This window comes from Merops nubicus, unplaced genomic scaffold (genome assembly GCF_000691845.1).
Source record: "Merops nubicus isolate BGI_N331 unplaced genomic scaffold, ASM69184v1 scaffold5417, whole genome shotgun sequence".
Classification (NCBI taxonomy): domain Eukaryota; kingdom Metazoa; phylum Chordata; class Aves; order Coraciiformes; family Meropidae; genus Merops; species Merops nubicus.
This window is the reverse complement of record NW_008620853.1, coordinates 5,378-29,064: the sequence shown is the minus strand read 5'-3', so window position 1 is coordinate 29,064 and position 23,687 is coordinate 5,378. Positions and strand designations below refer to the sequence as shown.

The window sequence follows — 23,687 nt, the reverse complement described above, 5'->3', positions numbered from 1 at the left end:
GAAAGCACCAGGCAAAGACACCTGCCTGCTCCTCATGGCCTTTGGTGCCAGTACTGCCAATGCAAGCCAGTCCAGAGAACTTAATAAAGTCCATTTTCATTTACATGAGGCCAAAGGCTAGTAAAGAACAATAATTTGACAATGTTGTTACAGAGAACAATTAAAAAATATAGAATGGTAAGCTGCAAAAGAATTTTTCAAGACAGCAAAGCAGCACTGAAGGATGGAATAAATAGAAACACGAGGATTTGCACGGGATACCAAGATTCTCTCAAAATCATCCCAAAGAACCACTCTGGGGCCATTTCTCAAACGCTGAAGTACTCTATGTCACTTTTATATAACCAATATATTTTTGGAACCATTTACCAGTAAGTCATCATCATACAAGTACTTCATAGTCTACTACCAATTATTAGCAATCAAAACCATGATAATTCCCGTCCTAAAGTAAAAGAATCTAAGCAGTGCATCCACAGCAGCCACATGTTGAATACCACCAGCACAGCACAACACAGAGAGGAAAAGATGTGACTAGATACTTACCACTTAATAGTGCCTCCATCAGCTTTTTTATGCAGCAAAGCTTTCCAGTATTCATGGGTAGATTTAATAATTTCAACAGCAAAATCCTATTTACATCAAGGAGAAGTTGTGTGAATTAAAATACAGAAAAAAAGCTGCAGAAATAGTTTTATATAATGTTTTATTAAAACACAGTTTCAGGTGTTATATTCAGAGGCCTCCTTCAAGGCCTCAATAAATTTCTGGAAAACATAACACCCTTTTTATGAAAAGAAACAAACTTCACTATCTGTTAAATATACCAGCAACACATTCAGGACTCTCCCTCTGTTCACAGCCAGAAGACACTAAGGCTGCACAAAACAGCAACAAAAAAAATGAAGTCAGCACTAGATGCTAAGCAGACACCTACAGCTGGAAAGAACAGTACCAGGTCCTAAATGGGACAAAGTGCACAAGCTATGATTCCTCTGTTACATGTGCACATCAGGATCAGAGTTAGGCTTTTCCTTCTAGTGGCAAAATTTGCATTTACTTTGTTAATTGCCCAATGATCAGCATTTCTAACAATGTAACACGTCAGCTGCTTAACAGTTTTTGTTTGTTTAAAACAAAAGTAGTATTGGGGGCAGGGTGGGGATAAAAATGCTTCAAAAAATAATGTAACATAAGGACTCATTGTCCAGATGATGATATCTAGTCTGGTTCACAAAAAGCTGCCAACAGACTACTCGCATTTCCTAACAAGGAGTGACTTGGTAAAATGCCACTGGAACATTGTGAACTTCACCAGAGCTGCTGGAGCACATCCACAGTCACCTCACCACATCCTGGGTCTCCAGAAAGGCTTGAGACTTACAAGTCCCCCAAAAGCAGCTTTCTCGGGCCATTTAGTGCCTCAGGCCTGAACCCCAATGTCCTGACAAGGATATACCATTAAACTGTCAAAATAGAGCAAGGCTCAGCTTTACAGAGTAGGAAAATCTCCAAGAGTAGTTCCTGGGCGAACAGGGGAGAGATGAGGCATGTCAAGCCTTACAACTCATTTCATTGATTCAAAGGACAGTTTTGGTGCAGAGGGGAGTCAGGGCATCGCATTCCCCAGACAAAACATGTAAAGTTGCCTGTGCTGGTTAGAAGGCATTTTATAACTTTGATAGCATACTGCAAAATTGAACTAGCTGACACACGGACATCATTCACTAGGAACCTGAGATTCTTTGCCAAAATTAGTCTGCAGAGAGCATGTAACACTATTTCCTCAGGGACTGGAACTGGGCCCAGTGCTGTGTAACACCACTGTCGGCGACAGGGACAGTGGGATTGAGCGCACCCTCAGCACGTTTGCGGAGGACACCGAGCTGCCCGGTGAGGTCAGCGTGCTGGAGGGAAGAGAGGCCACCCAGAGGGACCTTGCCGGGCTCCAGAAGTGGGCCCATGCGAACCTCATGAAGTTCAACAAGTGCAAGGTCCTGCACCTGGTTCAAGGCAAGCCCCAATACCAATACAGGCTGGGGGATGAAGGAGTTGAGAGCAGTCCTGAGGGGAACGACTTGGGGGTGCTGGTAGATGAAAAGTTCAACATAAGCCAACAATGTGCAAGTACAGCCCAGAAAGCCAACCCTATCCTGGGTTGCATTCAAGAGGTGTGGACAGCAGGTCAGCAGAAGTGATTCTCCCTCTCTACTTCACTCTGGTGAGACCTCACTTGGACATCCAGCTCTGGAGTCCCCAACACAAGAAGGACATGGATCTGTTGGAGTGGGTCCAGAGGAGGGACAAAAAAAATTGATCAGAAGGATGGAACACAAGTCCTGTGAGGACAGGCTGAGAGAGCTGGGGTTGTTCAGCCTGGAGAATACCAGGCTCTAGGGAGACCTTGTGGCCTTCCAGTATCTGAAGGGGGCCTACAGGAAAGCTGGGGAGGAACTTTTTACAAGGGCTTGCAGTGACAGGATGAAGTGTAATGGGTTCAAACTGAGAGAGTGTAAATTTAGATTAGATGTAAGGAAGAAGTTCTTCACTATGACAGTGGTGAGACACTGGAACAGGCTGCCCAGGGAAGCTGTGGATCCTCCATCACTGGAGGTGTTCAAAATCAGGTTGGTTTCTTGTGCAACGTGGACTAGTGGGAGCTCTTCCTGCCTGCCCATGGCGGCAGTTTAGAACTAGATAATCTTTAAGGACCCTTGCAGCCCAAATCATTTTATGATTTGCAAAGCACTTTTTTACTCAAATCACACCAAATTTAATCTGGAAAAATCCAGGTACTATCTTTAGTGAGGTCTCTTCCCAAGTCCACTCTCCTTCCAAACACTGACTATTTTTACTGTAAATAGTTTAAGATGTCATTCATTTTTTTCTTAAAAAGGGAAAATATTTTTTTCAGTGTTTAAGCCAAAAACAGTTCAAACATTTTACACAGAATTACCAGGAAGAAGTATAACCCGAGCAAATATCAAATATGAAAAAAATATGCAACCCACTGTCTCTCTCAAACAGCAAAGCCTTAAAAAAAAAAAAAAAAACACTCAGGAAAAATTTATCAATGAGGACAAAAAAAATACCTGAAAAGTCAATCTGTGAATGAAAATGCTGTGAAAACAAAACCCACCGACAAACACACAGATGCAGCAAGTTCCCTAATGATCCTACACTGTGTCAAAGTCTCATAAGGATTAGGACTGAATGGCTATTTTTGCATCCTTCCTTTAATAACCTATGCATTTTCCCTGAATAAAATGGAAGGTAGCAAATGGTATTTATTCCTGACCTCATAAATTGTACTTGAAGATCCCTCCAATAAGAATTTTTTTTTGTTAAAACTCTTCCTGCCTAATTCTAAAAGTCCTAAAATGTAATAAAGACGAAATGTGACAAAACAACGCATCTTTAATTTTGGATTATCTTCACCTTGTCTTTAAACTCTCCATTAAAAGCAAACTGATTTTCAGGTTTACCATCAGGGACTTTATATAATCGGAACCAGTCAACCGTAGCCTCAAGATAACCTGGTTTGTGCTTCTTGACATCATCAATATCTGTAGGTTAAAAATAAGAAGAAAAAAAGCAAAAGGACTGGTCATTTTACTCACAGTTTTTGTAACATTCATTTTTTAAAGTCTCAGATAGGATCTGCAAACAGTTTGATTTCACCGAGCACTTTCAAATTCATTAAGGAACTTCACTTTATTACAGAAGCTGTCCATAGTTGATATCTTATGATTTCATAACCACACTAAACAGGTAAAACATTTGCCTCCTGCCCTTTGTTGATTAAGGCCCAAAGGGACAATGAATACAAGGACTATACTTATGACAGGAGAGGAAGAAAATTCTGTTTTTACAGGCTTTCATCTCAGTAGGTACCTCTTGCAGTACTCGGATTATTCAGTGAGTTAATTTTTTCCCCCAGCAACTGCAGGGACCACAGGCATTTTGTGATAATAAAACAACAGCTAGTGAAACAAATTTGAACACACTAATTTTTAAATCAGTGCCTCAAAACAAAACACAGGCTTGACTTCTTGAAGTTACACTAAAGGCATCCCTCTGCTCACATTACTTCCGAATTCAGTCCGTTAGGTACAAGCCAGACGTGTACCAGGAGCATTAAACACAACTCTCCAGATAACCCTGTGATGTCTGCATCTACTCCCCGAGACAACCCAGTTCTGCCTTTGCCTCTATAATCCTGCCACGCAAAGATGGGACAGCACACGCAGAGGAAGACGTGCTCCTTGCAGGACACCCTTGGCAGGCAGAGATGAATGCTGTGGCCACAGTGGGTACTGAGAGTTCAGTCCGGCAGCAGTTCTGCTCGAGGGCTGCACTGCTATAGCAAAGACAGTTCCTGATGTCTGTTTCTGCTGTGCTTATCAGATTTTACTGGGTTGTCCTGGGAGACTACCATCACTCCTGTCACCCTCAGTGAGGTGGTCCTAGCACCCCTTAGCAAATTATCTCTCTGGCAGTATGTTTACATGGAAAAAACTCTTCAATACAATTTTAATTGATTTTGATACAATAAAGGATTTTGTCCTCTCCAGAAGCCAAATGCTTTTTGGTGCCAGTGTAACCCTCCTCTTTGCATCTATTTCCCTCCTGCAGTCACTTCTGATGGAAATGGGACCTGACCTATTGTTGCTGTGGTTTGGATGCCATCTTCTACCTATTTCATAACCTCACTCTGCCCAGGCCACCTTTCATGGTGTTACTCGCCATGTTACTTCTCTAGTGTTTTGCAAGCCTCCTGCTCTTTTGCCTCTTCCTGATTCCCTCCTGCTTGGCTGCTTCATTCTCTTCTCCCAAAGATATGCCCCACTAACATCTCCTGGTTGGCAATGACTACTGATGGACACTCTTCTGTCTATCCAGTCCTATAAAACAGATTTTCAGAGTTGCTTAGTCCACAGAATTGACACCTAGTTATGTACTTTGCATCTTTAAGTGCCTAAAAGTCTTTTTAACACCTAGTCTGTGAACCTGAACAAAGACATGCAAGTATTTCTAAAAGAGAACAGTCAGAGAAGGGAAAGTCTTGTGCTACAGACCACTCAATTCTCTGAAGACCACCAAGAAAGATGACATATGGACTGAACTGTGAGACCAAACCTACATGAGAAGATACACTGAGTGTTCATAAGCATCTGACAGATGCCACTCCCAAATTCCAGTGGATCACACACCACCCAAAGAATAAAACGTAAAACTTTGAAGAACCTAATGTAAATTTTTGATTCTGCACGCACTTAATAGGGCTACGTGTTTATGGACTCAGAGTAAAACACATTTTGAATTTGGCTGCTGGCCATCTGCCTGTAGAAGATTAGGGAGTTGCATTGGCAGAATCCCAGAAAAAAACAAGGGCATGTAAGGCTGTGCTAGAGGCAGGTCTCCTAGCTGGAATATACGTTTAAGAGTACAAGAAGGCTTTCACCGGAGTGGCTGGGTGAGACCAACCAAGAAGGAATGACTTAGAAAAGGGTGGGGTCTTCGCTGGAGGCAGGATGCTTCATTTGGGCACTAATAAAACTGCAGCTCCAATTCAAACTGGTTTCAGGGTTCCAGTGTATCATCCTGTCCTCTCCAAGCAAGGGAACAGCCCTCCTAACTTCGAGCCCTTGTCATCTTCTCCTCTTGTGAGGTTTGAACTCACAATTTCTAGTACTTGTTGAAAAGACAGTATCTCCTCAAGTCTGTAAAGCAAACCAGGCTGCTGCAGCAATTTCCTTGTCTCCTAGCAGTGGATGAACTCCAGATCTCCATCTCCAGACATGACTTAAATTCAAGCATACTTTCTCAGACTGCTGCTCCTTTTTTTCTGGTTCCTGTTCAAGCACACTTCTCTCCTAACTCTGCTTCTCCATTCCTCCTACTTGTTATTTGCCTCCTATTCCCATAAAAACTGTTCATCAAAAGTATTCTAGTGTCAACTGACACTCAGGCCCTTCCTCACCTGTTGTTCCTTATTCACAGGCTTTGTTTATATTTTTTTTAAGGACTCAAATATTAGACTAGGCTTTGAGGCAGGTTTTCATTACCTCCTTAAAATAGGAATGACCATCTTCATGGACAGAATCATCTCTCCAAATTTCACACTTTCTCTGCCGGAAAATACCTTGCCTTGGTAAAACAACCATACAGAATCACGCTGCAGCATTACATGGCCCCTAAGGTACTGGCTGCTGTATAATGCTTTTGAGGACTTAAGAAGGGGAATGGTAGTTGCCTTTATTTCCTTGGTTCCTGGCAAGTTATTCTCCTTCATCCCTATACTTCACTTCACTATTCTTTATTATGAAGAACAGCTACTGGGCACCAAATGAAGCTTAAATGGTTTAGGAAAAGAAAAGAAAAAACAAAACACAACAAAAACATCTGTATAATAATGGGACTCGGTGGCAAGAAGCAGGAAGAAGTGCAACCGTGTAACAGGAAAAAAAAATATAGATCCTGTTGCTGTGGAGTCAGCACATAGCACAAAAGGTAAGGAAAACAGCATCGCCTGCATCACTCAACAGCTACCTCTTCAGTTCATTAAAAAGCATCATAGAAAAGCTTGAAAGACAGCTTGTCCTCCACTTTGAAATCTGAACAGCCTTTTTCTCCATCAGGGGAGATGGAGGAAAATATATTCAGAAAACAGAAAAGTAAGCAAAGAAGGTAAAAGAAAAAATCATGTCAAGCAGTGCAGTTCTTTACTGCACTAATATCTATAGAAGATAGCTACCTATTATGAAAAGACTTGGATGTCTTTTCTGAAGCAGATGCTGTTAGACACTTTTAGACACTCTTTTTTCTGACCCTGACTGCTTACCTTCCTAGAGCTGCATACTCACACTGCTGCCAAAAGGGGCTAAAGAAGCAGAGGAGTAGGAGGCAGGTACCTGGCCTGGTAGAGGTCTCACCTCTGTGAGCAAGCCCTGCTCAAGTGTTACAGAGCAGAATGCACCTGCAGAAGCCTGACCTTTATCAGCACGTACCCTCTGGGCTCTAGGCAGTCCTTTCTTTACGCTGCCTACATACAAACATTGGCCAATTTCTCTTGGCACCAAAGTTTAAGCACCAAGGGTTAAGAAGAGAGGGCTAATCACATAAAGGGTTGCAGTTTATTCTCAATAAGGAAAGTCTCTAGAGGTTGGCACAGACAACTGCTGCTAGCTCTCTGTCAAGGGAGTGAGCCAATGCAAATGCAGAACCTAATTCTATCTGGCTTTACAAAAGAGCAACAAAAGCATTTGTACCCAACTACCATTTTTAGTACAACAGATGCTGCTTCTTGCAAGGAAAGCTAAAACTACATGCTTGCAGCAAGCTTTTTAAACAAGGTCTGTGGGAAGAGGGGACATATGTTTTTAATAACATCTTATAAACATTTACAGGAAGCAGCAGCTACATTCCATATAAAGGCATTTGGTGTGTTTTGTGCAGCATGGTGTCAGGGGGTAGGAGAGGAGCCTCAGTACAGATAATTAATTTCTTTATATTGAATTCTTATAAAAACCCACAATAAAGGTCTTCAGGGCCTCTGCTGCTTCTCTGCATATAAATACACTCACATGCAAGGGTCTGTAACAATATATGGTACAAAGTATGCAGTATGCTTTGGTTTTGCCATTTAGGGTTTGATCCCTTGACTCGACCTCAGAGCTGCACACTGAAGAAGCAGCAAGGCAGCACAGCAGCGTCAACTGCTCCAGCACATGGTAGCACAACAAAGTCGGGAGCCATCACCAACTGCTGTTGGACATATCCTGGCACCTTTCCAAGTGAGCAATAGCAAAGAACAGCTGCTAAAATTCCAGGCCAGTAAATTACCCCCAAAGTGCCATCCAGCATGCAGGAGTTGTCCAGTTTGCTCAGGGAAGCTAAGATGACCTTTTGAGAGCCAGGGTTTTGCAAGCTGCTTCAAACATGCTTCCTGCTTCGATTTTCAAAACCTTTTGTCCAACATGAAGATGCCACATACATTTAGACCAATTTACAGCACAAAAATATCGCTCATCCTTTTTGAGCCAAATCTTGTAAAGCACATCAGATATGTATGTGAATTCCAGTATATTAAATTCAATACAACAACCACCACCAGCCAGGCCTATTCCACCACCAAGACTTAGCGGTACGGTACGCAGGGAGCTTTTAGGCCCTTTCCCAAACTTGCTTGGTAACTGAAGTTGCTTTGCTGGTCTGCTAATGGCCATCTGCCTAGCAACTGTTTGAACAGAAACACAACACAGTGGCTTTCAGGTAGCCACAAAAATCTTATCAACGTAGATAAATCTGAAGGTGTCCAGTTTTTGTCTAAAAGATGCTTTCTCACACGGGTACCTGCATATAGCTTGTATCTGGAGTGAGATTGTCCCCATGCCCACCAGTATGAAGAGCTATAATTTCCAGCAGATTACCTTTCAAAGTCAGTCCAAAAAGACACTAAGCTCCTGCTATTTCCACTGATGACACAGTTCCCACTTAAATAGGCGCTAAGCATTGCTTATCATTCCTGGGTACTATCACAATAAACTAAGAGTTTGTCATTGCTCTGTGTGAAAGAGAGTTCTAGGCAGGGTTTCCAATTTAAACTAGTATTTATCAATAAATGCCTGCAGGACACAGTACAGTGGAGTGCTATGAATAAACAATGAGAACTGCTCAGAAGTTGGGACTGCTCAGTTTTAAGTTCTGTGAAGTCTCAGAAAAATCAATTGCACTTATGAGAAAGATCACAATCCCAGAAGGAGAACACAGAGTACCTGGGGTGCGCTTAAAGCAGCAAGAGGAGTTAACACGCTGCGCGGGCTCAGGATGGGGTTGCCAAGTAATCACCACTCTGGTGTCTCGGAATTATCTTTTCCAAATGTTCACTGGGGGCTGTGCACATACTGAGCTGAAAGCAAATGTGATTATTCTCAGTCCAATTTAAAATGTTTAGCAAATGACAAAAGTGACTGGACAGACTTAGAAGGCAACACTTAACTTCATCTGTCCCTAGGAGGTCACCACCGTAACACAGTGGCATGTCAATTACTGAGGGAGATACCAATTTCATCTGTAGCTGCCATCCCTTTGTGCTGAAATAATTAACATCTTTTGGAAGGGGGAAAAACAAGTATAAAAGGACATATTGTACTGCCTACTCCAACAGATTTGTTTGTTTTTGGACTGAAGAAGTACTGCTGTTAAACACTGCAAGCTAGTCATGTTCTATGAAAGCAGATGGGGGCTTTTTTTTCCTTCCCCTTTTTCTTTTCTTTTGTAAATCCTGGACTGCAACTCCAATCCCAAAGGGAAATCATATTAAACTTAACAGTTCTGCACTTCTCTGAATCTCAGGAGGACAGTTTTCTTTTTTAAGTTTTGCACCTATTCTCTGGTAAGAAAAGATGCACACAGGAATCAAAAACGGGCAATAGTGTTTTGGTGTGGGTTTTTTTTTTTTTTTCCCCTCCCAAACAAACTAAAGCTGTAATAGAGCTAACATAATTCAGTGGTTACCCAAGAAAAACCCAAATTAAACAGAGTGCTTTCAAATAGAGCTACACAACCCAGTGGCAAATAAAAAACTGTCCCAGTTTTGCCCCTACTCAGTGGGCTCCTTTTAAATCCTCACACCCACTTTTCTGATTAAACTCTCTCAGAAATTGTTAAGGAAAAAAGGTAAGAGTTAAACAGAACAATGTATAAAGTGCTAATTATTTGTCTTAACTATTGACATTTATATCACATTTCACTGCACTTTAGAGAGGTTTAAATTGACACTAACATTAACAGCAAGCTATTACTTACTATTTCCTTAAGCTGAACTTCTTAATCTCTAACTCCCAAAGTAGTTACAGAGGCAAAACCACTATGTAGTAATTCATCTGCCCAATGATTTTAATCAGCATCAACCTAAGAGTTTCCTTTTCTTCATTTTCTCTTCGCCCCTTCCTTCCCCACAAGCCAAGTATTCTCCATGTGAAAGTAACCTGAAAGAAAACTGAGAATGAAGGGCCAGTCCAGTGATGTATTTACTTTGCATTCAGAAACCAGGAAAAAGCCCCAACTGGCTCAGAAACCGAATTCCTTAAAAAGCTACTGGATAGCCCTATTCATACAGAAAGGCTGCTCTGTGCCTTGGTGTTTCCTACCAACAAAGAGCAGGCTCTGACTGCACACACCTCATAACAATCACTGACTTTTAGACAAACCTCCTCCCTCAATTCTCATGATTCCCAGTAACTGCATTTGAGGAAGTGAACCTCCATTGATCCAGACAAAAGCTGTCCTTCACCTGTGCTGTAAAAACCTAACTCCCAGTAGTTTTAACAAATCTGTATCATCTTCTCACTGAACAGTCTGCAAGTAGAATTAACACCTCACGTGCTACTCACATAGCCACACTTTAGTATGTGAATTCCAGAAGCATGGGCACAGAGAGGACAAGTCTGGGCAGGACATTTCCTCCTGCACAGCTAGTCATCATGAAGGCTGATATTAGGCTTAGCTGCATTAGCAGTTTACTCTGCAAATATTCAAGCTCAAAGGTGAAACCTAATTGTTCACATTAGGCAACAAACCCCGGAAGTAGCCCAGATAGAAGTAACAAAATGTTGGAACCTTACAGCTCTCTCCAGAAGGCAGCACAATGCCTGCAAGTATAAAAGGAACAAACACTTTCAACATGGAAAATAGTGTGCTACATAATCTGAGTGGGTAAATATGCATTATTACACAGGAGATATGCCTGCAATTTTAAGAGGTCATTTTCTAAGGCAGCTGTGTTTCAGAAGTCAAAAGACTTTCTGCATGACATCTTGACCATCCAAGTGAACCTTTTCAAAAGCTTAGTGTGAAAGCATATATATCCTCCTTTGAAGGAAGCACCTGATATTAACAACAACAAAGAAGTCTTGCCTTTCTGCTGTCTGCCTCTTCTGTCTTGGGTGGCCTGAACTTGGGTAACATTCTACTGTGCAAGATGCTGACATAACTTGCATTAAGAAAGATAAAAATACTTGCCATGGATTTTCTGAGCTTCTGGATCATCCGCACTGATAGCGATTATCTTCCAATCTGTCTCTCCTTCATCAATAAGAGCTAAAACACCCAAGACCTTCACCTGAACAATCTCGCCAGAAGAACGAATCTGAAATAGCGTATGCCACAATGAGTTGGAAAGTATTACACAGAACTTCTCTTTAACATTATAGACAAAATACTTCTACTACATTTTCGACCAGCAGTAAAGAGAACTCCAAGATGTATCTGTAAACCCAGTGTACACCTATTTAACATTACCAGCCTTTCTCCCACTATTGCTATTCTTGAACCCTCAATTCTCCAGTCAGCATTTCTGTAGAAGACAAGCTAGAAAAATTCTTCCTTCTCTTCTACTCTGCTTCCCCCATACAGCTTCTTAATCTTCAACCCAAACTGCAAATCAAAAGTATCTCATATTCATTTGTAACTCATTCCTGTCCCTTGACTCTCCACCTTCTCAACTTTTAGTCTTCATCTATTTCTTGCTGTTCCCTCCTCTAGACTTCAATACGCCTATTTAAACACATATCCCCTCCCCAGCACTATCAGCACAACCCTTTTTTCCATTTTCTTGGGAACTTTCTCCCTACGAGCTGATAGTCCCTTTATTAATTCTTTCTGGATCCCTTGAAATTCAGCTTTGGTTTCCTTTCATCAAATAAAGCCACTCTTGGAGAGATCACAAATTGAATTTCCCCTTATGTAAAATATCCCAAGACATCCTTCTTCCAAACTCACCCATTTCAGAACCCCATCTTGGATACCACAGATTGCTCCATTCTTTGCTGCCTCCATGTATAGGCAAAATATTCTTTCAGTGAACTAAACCTTTCCATTATATCTACTACTGGTATAATAAAGGTGTTTGCTGCACCTTTTTTTCATCCATCTGCTCTGTATCTCATAACTCCGCAACACCACAACAGGTTTCCTTCTTCTCTAGAGAAAAGAGATCTACTGTTTGCATCCATGAGAAAACTAAAACGTATCTCTTTTGTGGGTCTGACCTTGTAATTTTATGTGCATGATGCTGACACACTTCATCTTTCCAGCTCTGCTAACAATAGAAAAAGAAAGAAATCTTCTTCCTCAAAAATCTTAACACCCTCCTCCATCACCCAAACTTCACTTTTCAGCCACAGAACTTCAGGGGTGTGTTCTCTTATTGTCTCTTTTAACCAGTACACAGACTTTACCAAAATCTATTTTTTTCTCTTTAAAAATTCACCATTTCCTTACCCGTTCCCTCCTCAAATCATCTATTCATACTTCTGCCATCCCCTAAGACTATTAACATATTTTTTTGTCTCCCATCTGCCCTTCCCTTTCAGAAGGTGTTACCAAGCTATTAAATTAACCTTGATAAATTAAATTAATCTTGATAAGACAAACCTTTGAACCTATTTCACAAACATCAATAGGATCATTATCCCCACAACATCCTGTAATGTCGTCTGTATGGTTTGGATCTTCCCACGTCTGTTAAAGGAAAGAGAATTATCAATTATCAAATTAGCTGATCTGAAGTTATAAACTGTCTAACCACTAAATTACTAAGAGTAATAAAAGCACCAATAAAAGCATCAGCTTTCTGAGAATGAGCTTGCTCAATGGGAAAACAAGACAAAAAAAACAGACAGTGGCCTGACATTGAGTCATCCTCATACTCAGGACAAGTAACATGAGGGTTACTGAGGACATAGTAACAAAAATATTAACTGCATCTGTGACTCAATAAATACCCTTTATCAAATTGCAGTGGTGAGGCATCAGAGGACCTTGAGTATGTATTTGTCTGGTTATCAGTGGTTGTGGGATTAAGCTAGGACATCCTAGAATTACATTCTTACTCTTAAATACTCTTTAAATAACCCAGCACTAACATGAATTGCTTCCAAAAAACATCTAGGCTCTGAGCTCCCCAAGCTGGTAGGTATGGACTTGTCACCACGCAGTTGGCTTGTTAGAGGTTTTAGATTTAGGTATGAAACACTTCCAAGTACTTTGAGATATGTATATTCCCAAGGACAGCCAACAGATTAAGACCGAAGAAGTTTCTCTGGAGGGCTCATTCAAATCCCTGGTCTGAACTCTGTACAAGCAAGGAATCATCACCACTTTATCCTAACTTATTTACTAGAACAGCAGTAGTCTAGTCTCTTACTGGCTAGTAATGAGTAACTCGTTCTAAAGTTGAGAGGTCTTCCCGGTAAGACTTTTGAGTCCAATGAATTTTTGTTGAAAAGGTGTTAGAAAATGTTTTTCCAAGGAGCCATATATACTGTTAGCTCCTGCTGTTCATGGTCATACCTTCACCTCAAATTTGTTCTTGAGAACTTGACTGATACTAAAAGGCAAAATGGGGAAAAGCAAATGCTCAGGTCTTTAGGTAGCAGAATCGTTACCAAAGCATTGCTGAACCAGACCTAGGAGAGAACTGAAACTTAAAACTTCTGAAGTGCTTTTTACTTAAGGCTGCACTATATCAGTACTATTCTCCTGCCCAACAGCACCTCTCCATCTGTAGGTTAGACAGAAAGCCCACTAAGAACAGTACTGTTCTCTAGAGAGTACAGCAGCTCCTGCAAGAATGACAGTCCCACTAACATTTTCTTCTTCTCTGCTCCACAGCATAAAACAGCAGCCACAAGTATCTATCTTTAAGCCAGATACTATGGTTGAACTTCTGGCAACTGCTGATCCTGATGAAAAGTCCTCTTGTGATTAACAGAGATACTGAATTTGGGCTTGTTTGTTACAGCTGCTAGTAAAAATCTAGAGTTTCACAGACTTCAAAAATCTGAAGTGTAATGATCTAACTGGTATTTTAAAGTTATTACAGAAAATAAATATTAACAATTATCTCCAGCCCTCTCTGACTCACAAGGTAACAAGGAAAGCTTAACATTTCTCCTGAGGAAAGTGTCATCGGTTCAAAATAATGCAGTTTGTACAGGCAAATATTCAAATTTTAATTTTAGCTTTGTACTAAGGCACACATGAATTTCAAAACATTAAATGGAACTGCTGGTTCCCAGCTCTGTCTATTTGGAAACTTTGTTGACTTGAGACTTCTGGCTGGATTAGGAGTTCAGTCATACTCCAGCACCTGGCTGGGATCTCCTCTTCAGGGATCAAACACACAAGCAGATTTTCAAGAGTAAACTTTCATTGCTTATGCAGTTACACGTAAAGAGAAGAAATTAAGTCATGTTCTTCAGTACTAATTTGAGTCCAATGTGTTATTCACAGAAATTAAAAATATTTTAAACCCCACTTTTTGTTACATTCAAAATTTCAGCTCAGTTTTAGTTGGGCTTTTTCAAGGCTCAAAGTTTTGAATGTGTCACGATGAATAAAGTCTCAGTTCAGAGAAAAGTTAACGAAGGCAGTTAAGGTTTAATCTAAAAAAAGAACAGCCCTTCTGTTCTTCTTGGTTAAAGACATTAAGAAATCCCCATTAAATTTACAGTACAACACATGAAAATTCTAAATTAGTTTCTTTTTAAAAAAATGCCTTGTTTAAGCAGAAAAGGGCTACTTGACAAAGTATTCTTAAATGGCAGACCCTGACAGTTTAATTCGGTCAGTCAAGTACAGAGACACAGACTGAAGATTTCTTGATCATTTAACTCCTTCTTGAAACGCAGCACATATTTACACCCACACCCAAAATTTATGGACACAATAAAGCTCAAATATAAAAAAAATCCTAATTTATAAATGTATCAGAGAGAAACATCCCTCTTTCGACTGATTTGCATTCAGACAGTACCCAAGATTTACAAGGCAATTTACAAAGAAGACAGAAAACTTTCACCATTATAACAAAAATGTTACCTGTGGGAGGGCACCATAATTCCATATATAACCCTTGTGAGGAAAGATATTTGGCACATATCGAAGCTTGCCTTTCTTTATATCTTGTTTAATGGGATTCAAGGGCTCCTCAGTGGCAATCTAAGCAGATCGTGAAAAAGAGAGAGAAAAAAAGAGAATGGTGAAATGGAAAGCAATTCATTCTGTATCCAACCAGCTAGAAAGATCCATCTGGGAGTGTGTGCTTGTGGTTTGAGAAGTATTAAAAGTACGATGGCCTCAATCTAAATCTCAAGGGTCGTTTTCAAAAAGCAGCTTATTAAGGTTTTAAATAACATTCTGAAGCATGCAAGAAAAAAATGAATCTAGAAAAGAAAGTCATAAAATTCTAAGGCGACTGTCATGATCAAACATAAATACTGAGAGGAACTTAAGTTAGATGCTCTTGTGCTTTATAACACAAGTTTGACAGACACACAAATGGTGGCACAAGTTCTGACAACAGGGGCTTTGACAGAAACATGGGAAATGTTTCATCTTCTCACCCTCTGTTCATTGCTTTTCTGTTGCACACATCCCTTCTCTCTACCACCTCTAAGGATACAAATGCTTTTTATAGTAAGCACAAGTTCTGCATAGTCACCAAATGCCAACCTCACGCAGGTTTGGGACAATTTAAGCCAGCCATTAAGTTATGCCATTAGAAGAAGGCATTCTTGCTCTCAAAGAAGCACTCACAGAAGGACTGAAACTCATTAGAACTGAAGAGTTTATTATTGCCATCATCCTCCTGAAGTCTCAAATACAAACCCACTGCCACATAAGTTACCTACCACACATCACTGTAACCATCCTTTTGACACTCCACACCACAGCCCAATCCATGTCAGCTTGGCTCTTCCTTACAAGCACTCCTCTGAATGACATCGCATTTGTTAGAGGCTCCAGTGGTTGCTCTGGCTCAGGTGGTACAGAGCTTGTGTGTATAAGCACACAGCCCTTGGCCCATATTCATTTTACAACACCCTTGTAATTTACCTAGAGCACTGCCACCGAAGCCATCCCAAAGGAATTCCACCTTTTTGAACCAGATCAAAGTGTCAATAACACACACTTATTCCAAAAGTAAACTCTTTCCAAGAGCTGAGATCCAGGTTCACACATTCTTGGTTTCACATGTGGTTCTACCTGCTTCTGGTCATAACTTAACAGCGAAGACCTCAAATATACCACCTGGGAATTCGACAGAAGCAGAGCTCAGCAACTTCTCTTGATGCAAACCCTGACAAAGAGGAGTAACTGACAACAGCCAATGACAGTCTCACAAAGCACCTTCAGTAACGTTAAGGGAAGAACAAGAGAAATAGAGCAAACTGATGAGCAGGAGCTCTGGCCCTGCAGATGTTAACAGTGGGAAACATTCATTTTAAGGCAAGGTTTAATCTCCTACAGTCTCCACTGTATGCGAGGGAATCTCAGCACAGAGATGCAGACAAGAACTGGTACCAGCACCTTGCCACAGTCTGGACTGAAGGACTGTCAGGACACAATGGCAAGGCAAGACAACGGCCTTAATGGTTAATGCAGGACATGTCAAGTGGACTAAAAGTTACAGAGAACTACATCTGGTCTTGTTATCAAGCCAGGAAAGTCTGAAGTCATTGATTTCTGAACCTAATGGGACAGCAAACTTTTCTACCCTTGACATAATGTGCCAAGAGAAGGGGAGAGAGAGCAACCTGAACTTCATGCAGAGTTCAAATAGCATTGTCAAAGGGAAATGCTACATAGGAGAACTCTGCTTCCACAATCTATCGTCATCTTATAATATAAGGTAAACATCCAAGGTAACCCTGCTTGCAGAATAACAACTGTAGTGGTAAACACAATTCAAATGATTTTTCCAGCACCAGGGAAAGCAGAGATCTATCATTTCAGAATTTTGTTAATAGGCTGGGGAGGTTCTTTGACATTATTTTTAATTATCAAAATAATTAACAGCTCAACCACAAACTTCCTTAAAAGCATCCAGGTGGCATACCTAAAGCACCAATGCTCAGGATCATTGGATACATCCTGGTGAGATCTGTGGTTTCACCAACACTACACATGAAACACTACTCAGCTTCTACATTGTAACTGCAGAGGAACAAGCCACTAAGCTCTACTGTTAAAACCTCTCCCAGCAGAACTAGGCACTCTCAATCATTGAAGTCCTCAAGTATTTTTTTTTTTTGTCACAAGGAAATGCTTTTTCATTTGCAATTCCATTTGTCAGGATTTGGCCTAGCACACTACACAGCTCAAATGAGAGGAATAAATCCTCTTGAGTGGAATGCTCTGGAGGCAAGAGTAAGACTAATTGTTAGACAATGTCCTGCAAGCCACTACCCTAGGACTCCGTTGCAGGTATGCTGCACCCTGCAGTCAGAAGACTGTAAAGAAGCAGTGCTCACAGATGGAGGGGAAATAAAATTACAATCTTGACACTTTTTAGTAGTTGCATTAGTAGTTGCAAAGAAAGTACCTGTATGTACAACTTCAAATTGATTTTTTAACACAGAAGATTTTATGTGTAAAAAGTAATCCACACACAGATCAAACTGACTGTTTGAAGCCACTGCATTATCATAATTTTCATAAATACCTATATAATCAAGGTATTTTTCTTAGTTACCTCCATTTTTGCATTTGTCCAACGAGGCACTTCTACAATCATATTAAACAGGACCTAAACCAAAAAACAAGACAGAACTGAAAATAACATCCATTTGGCAATTAGTATTCTATAATAAGACAAATTGTCTCCTCCACATTCAGTAGCAACACACTTTGCATCTCTCTGTTCCAGCTGCTTTTGTACATTTGTACTTCAAGTACAATCTGTTTAGTTCCACACAACGATAGTCAACCCTCTTGGTTCATTCTTTCCCCACCCCTCTGAGAATATGAATAACTACAAGTAGTGGAAACTCACATGATGTTTTTTCATTCCCATGTCAATATTATTTTTCACAAAATGGTCATGGAATGTTTCAGTCTACTAGTCAAAGAGGACTGGATGTTTCTATAGGACAAAGTTAGTTTTCCTCAAGCACTGGGAAGGACAATGCTTTTGTTTCTTCCCCTAAGGTTTTATTTCTTCATGTCCTCCACTTTAGCCTCATTCGATTCTTAAAAACATGCAAACACAACCACCACTAACATTTCTGAGTCTCAGTCAAATCTGGCTGAAGCGAGGCAAAATGAATCCAAAAGTGATGGACAAAGACACCTCATGTTTGCATCAGCCTTCTTCCTAATAGAAACAGAGTCAAAGTTGTTTTAAGAAGGGGACTGGGGGGGTGTGTGGAATAAACCTAAAAAATGTAATTTTTCAATGCTTTCAGAAGAAAAATAAGTAATATACTCCTTTCTTACTGTGGAGGTTAAAGTGACATTTTCCAAAGAGAAAAAAAAACTAACTGCTGCAAGGTTTCTTCTTCTGAAGCTGTCAAGAGTTAAGCACTACCAAGGAGTATTAATTGACTGGGATAACTAGACCAAGCCACCCAGCAATGTCTACAACCTATTTTCTCATAGGTTACTCAAATAACCCCAAAATATCACATTTCCTAGGACATCTCTTCATAGCCAAAGGAAACTCACTTCGCTATTAAAAACCACAACAGTTCAGGAAGAACAAGGTATGTTTTTGCAGAAATTTGTAGGGGGAAAAAAAGTGAAATCAACTGAAGACTTGCACTGACTCTAACTACACTGCAATTAAGGTTCCAGCTGACTTGTAAATTATTTACATTTTTATTTTTTGCTCCTTGTATCCTGCAGCTGCAACAAACAAATACCACTACCAGGGTCAATGTCACAGTCTGATTAAAGTAATGGTTCTATAATCTCTCCTTCCAAATTAACCTCAATTGTGGAAAACAAGAAAGTGAGGGGAAATCCCAGCTGTCACTCAGCATTTCTCCCATGAGATCACAAGCTATGCATGATCCTGACACCAAATTGCAAGTAAATTTAAATTAAATTTGCCATCCATAAGTACCATGCCCATACTGCAATCAGATGGAATAACTTTTCTCAATCAGGTCATAAACAAATAAAAAAAAAAAAAAAAGAAAAAAAAGATGCTTCAGATAAGTTTCATAATTTACACCTTATGTATATAAGAACAGTTGAAACAGAGAAGCAATCAGAAACAGTGCTCCGAGATGTCAATATTAAGAAAGAACATAGAACTAAGCAACATACATGCAACAGCAGTTAAGGGAAGGGTTGGAAGAGAGCCATAAAGTCTGCACATTCACCTGGGAAACACTTGGAAAAAAAGAAATGCACAGCATGAAAGCCAGTGCTGACAAGAAACTCTTAGGGAACTGCCAAGCAGGTCAAAGAACTGTTCTGACTGGTAGCTACAGGCATAAAACTTACAGACTGTTCCTGGAATTATATATAATGTCTTCCCCCCAACCACAATTCTGTATTTTTGTTGTTTAGATGCCACCATATGTTTTTGTGACTATGTCTAATACAATGGCTTCAGCAGCCTGTAAATCTTGGGTTTGAGCTTTAATTGAACAGAAGTCATTCCAGGTCTTCATCAAAGCAAGCCTCAGAGTTGGACAGCAACTGGACTGAAACGAATACAATATAGCTCTCAAAAACAAACAAACAAACAAATCACTGGGATTTAACTGAGCTCTAAGACCAGGCCTCCATAATTTGTGGTATCAGTCAAATGTGTGTTATCAAAAGTCTTAAACGTGACAGCCTGACAGATTAATTTGTATGCAAAAAAATCCCCGAAAGTACACTCTCTAATGCTAAGCTGCCACAGGCATTTACAAGAGATTAATAACTTCATGCAGTGCTTACATTTAAAAATAAAAAGTTTTATTTATAGGGCAATCACATTTTCACAGTGATGAGACAGGATTCACTGGTGTGGAAAGGACAGCACATACCAGATCATTTGACAGATGGAAAGAGAGAATGATACCTCCCTGGTTTTTTTTTGTTTTTTTTTTTTTTCCCTTCTCTTCCTTATCCTATCCTGTTTCCCTCCTTGTCTAAGTATCACTCAGGAATTTTTCTATCATTCTTATTCTGTCAGACCAAGCACCTACTCCTTCTGACCACTTGAATGTTCTCCCCTGTCCCTTGCTGCAAACCCATCCCTGCCTCAGCTGCAAACAGAAATGCAAGTGTCAGACACCACCTGTGTCCACAGATTACATGATCTGCATGTGCCATTCAGTGGTTAGTTTTGGATGGTGAATGCATCTGGTAAAGGATATTTTTATCTTTATTTAAATCAGTAAAAAGAAAAAATTTCCACCTCACCAAACCCCAAACTGAGCACTTCCACTCCCTCAAGCAATGGTGAGATTGTTTCAACAGCCCATTTGACACACCTTCCAGTAACAGAAAAAACACCTCTCAGGAAAGGAAAACTATTGCTCTGGGAAGTATAAGTGCCTCCGTACGACAGCAGCCAATAGCTCTGCCTATGAGATTGCTGCTTGCTGCAGTGCAGCTTTAATCCAGTTCTGCAAGCGCCTGATGTGGATGGGACCCCACTTCACATCAGCACGCTGTACAACAAGCCAGATGGAGTAGCTCCTACAGGCTAACCTCATGCCAACTCTGCTGGCTGATGCTTTCTTCAGAAGGACAATCTCCTGGAACATATAATGAAAGAGAAGGAGACAGTTCCTAGATTCAGAAAAAGAGACAGAACCCATCTGCTAGAGGAGTTGACCTGACAGAGCCCAGAGGGACTTTCAACCCAGGGTATTACGTAGCTTGTTTGACTACGTTAATGTGAACACAAGACAGACATTTGTACTTAGGCTCTATTATACCTTAAGAACAACAACAACCCAAAACACAAAACCAGACAAACCCATTTGCTCAATACAGAGAAGGCAAAAGTGCATTTCCTAATTCCTAAAACTGAATATAAGAATCAGCAGAAAATGACATCAGAAGGAACAACCCGTGTGTCTAAATGACATCCTTTGTTTCCTAAGAGCTACATGCTAAGCACACTACATGGGAATTCACGTAGGCTGTAAAGTGTTTGCTTCATCAGGGGGGTTTCTTTAACGCTGCTTGGCAACCTGCTGCATTCCATTTCCACTGAACAGCATTTCTAACGTATCACGATATCATTTTTGCCAAGACAAGCAAAAATGTCTCTCTTTCACATAGAGAACATGAACAGGTTTTGTTTTTTGAAATAAGAAAAGCACAGAAAGCTAAAAAGATATACATATAAACTTCAACATATTCATACAGCAAGTGTTGAGACAAGCAAGAAAAATATAGACACTTGTACCCAGGTAAACTGGGAGTCTCTATTGAGACTGACAGTCAAAATAACTACTAGCTCTGGCTGTACAGATTCTTATAGAAGGTAAGACATTTTGGTCAGTATTTCTTATTACAAACCAGAATATCACAGAAAGAAAGAAAAAATTAAGCATATTCCTAACACTCTTTTTACAACCTGCCCTTCTGGACTCCCATATACCCTTCTCAGAAACAATTCTTCCTTACCTAACTTTCCCTTTCTTGTTCAATTATTTCCTTTCCCAGTTCTCCCAAGTTCCTTAGCTGGTGCATTTGAGGGGAGGGGTTTGAACAGGTATGACTTTGCGCAAGGGTTGCAACACTTAATGCTCAACTCAGAAAAGTTCAGTTAATTTGAAGCAGAAGTAGAGCAACCTATGCAGAACGAGGAAATTGACAAGAGAGATAAAGAGAGGAACAGAAACTCAGAATCAATTTCATAAAATTACAAACATCACCACTTTTAAAGGTCTGATTGCCATTCACTATCACCCTTGCATGACAAGAAGAAGAGATATGCTAAAGCTTACGATTACTTTAGGCATTTTTATAGTACAGTGCTTAAAAAAAAAAAAATCAGAAAGCATTAGAGGCAGCATTTGGTGGCTCCTGACCCTTCCTCACTGAGAAACTCTGAGCTTACAAGACAGAAAAAAAGCAGATATCATTTCCACCTCTTGTCTGTCTGCTCATTTGGAATCTTCCTCCCCCCTCCCCCCCCAAAAAAAGGGAGAAAAAAGAAAAGAGGGGAGAACAAAAAAAAAAAAAAAAAAAAAGACTGTTACGAAATACACCCAGAAAGAAACAGAGAGAGGCTTGCTTATAAAATTTATGAGTACCCATGTTGTAAGCATTCTCTATGTACATTACAAGGTTGCTACTGCTACTTGCTACTGCCAATGAAAACAGCAAACTATATGCCAGCAATACCTGGAGACCAAATATACTGTATCTAAATGAGAAGTCAGTGGAACTTTTCCAATACAAATTAACATGCCACATAGCAAAAAAGGAACACTATGCCCAGCAGAAACACAAAGTGTGTCCAGTCTCTTCATAGTGTATTTCCCTCACATAATGAAAAGGGTATGCACTATGGAAGTTTATAGCCACGGATATACCAAAAGCGGTATCAGGCATATTCTTTGATAAACCAGTTACTGGACACATTCACCTGCAACACTACTCAGTGTAGAACCATGACAAGAAGGAACATGGAATGCTGACTTTCGCAAGTTAAGGAACCATTTATTTGAAGTGACGTTTGACCAAATCACTGATCCAACTTTTCCAGTAAACCAACTTTACTCCAGTAGGTTTTAATTGGACCACTGAATGAACATTACTTCTATTCTAAGTATTTGTTCATCTACAAGAAAACAAAGCGAGGCTTGCAGCTACTGGGCACGTCCATAGAAAAAGGCTGGGCAAGCTGAAGCAACAAGATGAAAGCTACACTGATAATCAAAAATTTGGAACGTGCAACATGACACACTACAGTCCAGGTTATATATACTGCAAAAGCATCTAAAGTGGCCAAAGAAAGTTACAGAGGTTGCAGTTAAGACAGAATACAAAGTCAGTACAAAGTCTGCACCTGTGCTGCACGACAGCTTTTCCTTTCTTACAACATACCGATTTTGTCAGAACAGACAACTGTGACACCAGTGCTGAACGCTGTTCCGAGCTTGAGGCCCGCGGTCAGATCACCTAACTCAGACTGCTTGAGCACCCTGCTGACCCTACATCTCACCTCACTAGCCATTTTATCACAAGCTTTTGCCTAATAGAAGCCATTCAACCAAAGTCCCCGGGTCATTCCAGCACTGTACAACCCACAGCATGCAACAAACCATAAGCTGTCTTGGTTCTTTGTATTTTTTTTTCTCAAATGCTCTTGTGGATGTCTGCAAGTTAGACGACTAGAATCTCTACATGCTTGGACAGATTCCTCACTGAGGCCAACATTTTAAACAAAATTTTGTACTCAGGAAATACCTGAGTTCTCTGAATGAGATGACATGTGAAAACTTTACCAAAGACATACAATGACAAGTAGATTAGAAACCCTTTCACTACAACATGGAAGCAATATGTCACATTTGTCTCAAAAAGAAAACAATGACCTCTTCAAACCTTCCTGCTAGATGTGGAAGACCATATTCAAAAATCAGCCTCTGACAGTTTTGACTGTAACCACAGTGGGAACATCCACTCTTCCAGACAAGAGATGTGAAACTTCCAATGCCTTTCACAGAGATTTACTTGTGCAGAAGTGGATTTTGAATGCTTGAAATACTTAAGACAAAGCAGAGGTTCAGACTGCAAGTTGGTAATAATTTTGAGACTGAAGCTGAATACTCTTTCAGCAAGAGTTTCTCCCTCCAAAGAACTTCTCTCTAGTCTTCAAACAGGCAAAAAAAAAAAAAAAAAAAAACAAACCATGAAAGAAAAAAGTTCAGTTG

General features: G+C 40.2%; 1 protein-coding gene across 1 annotated transcript in view; it reads right to left on the bottom strand.

Moving 5' to 3' along the window:
* LOC103776704 (inorganic pyrophosphatase 2, mitochondrial-like) overlaps nt 1-23,687 on the bottom strand; it is a gene marked incomplete at its 5' end in the record, with an annotated part of 36,523 nt that overhangs the window by 9,195 nt on the left and 3,641 nt on the right. Inside the window, 6 exons of the mRNA XM_008944226.1 lie at nt 547-632; nt 3,439-3,566; nt 11,026-11,152; nt 12,439-12,525; nt 14,887-15,006; nt 17,543-17,596. Coding sequence (XP_008942474.1) covers nt 547-632; nt 3,439-3,566; nt 11,026-11,152; nt 12,439-12,525; nt 14,887-15,006; nt 17,543-17,596 — 602 coding nt within the window. The remainder of the gene's footprint in view (nt 1-546; nt 633-3,438; nt 3,567-11,025; nt 11,153-12,438; nt 12,526-14,886; nt 15,007-17,542; nt 17,597-23,687) is intronic.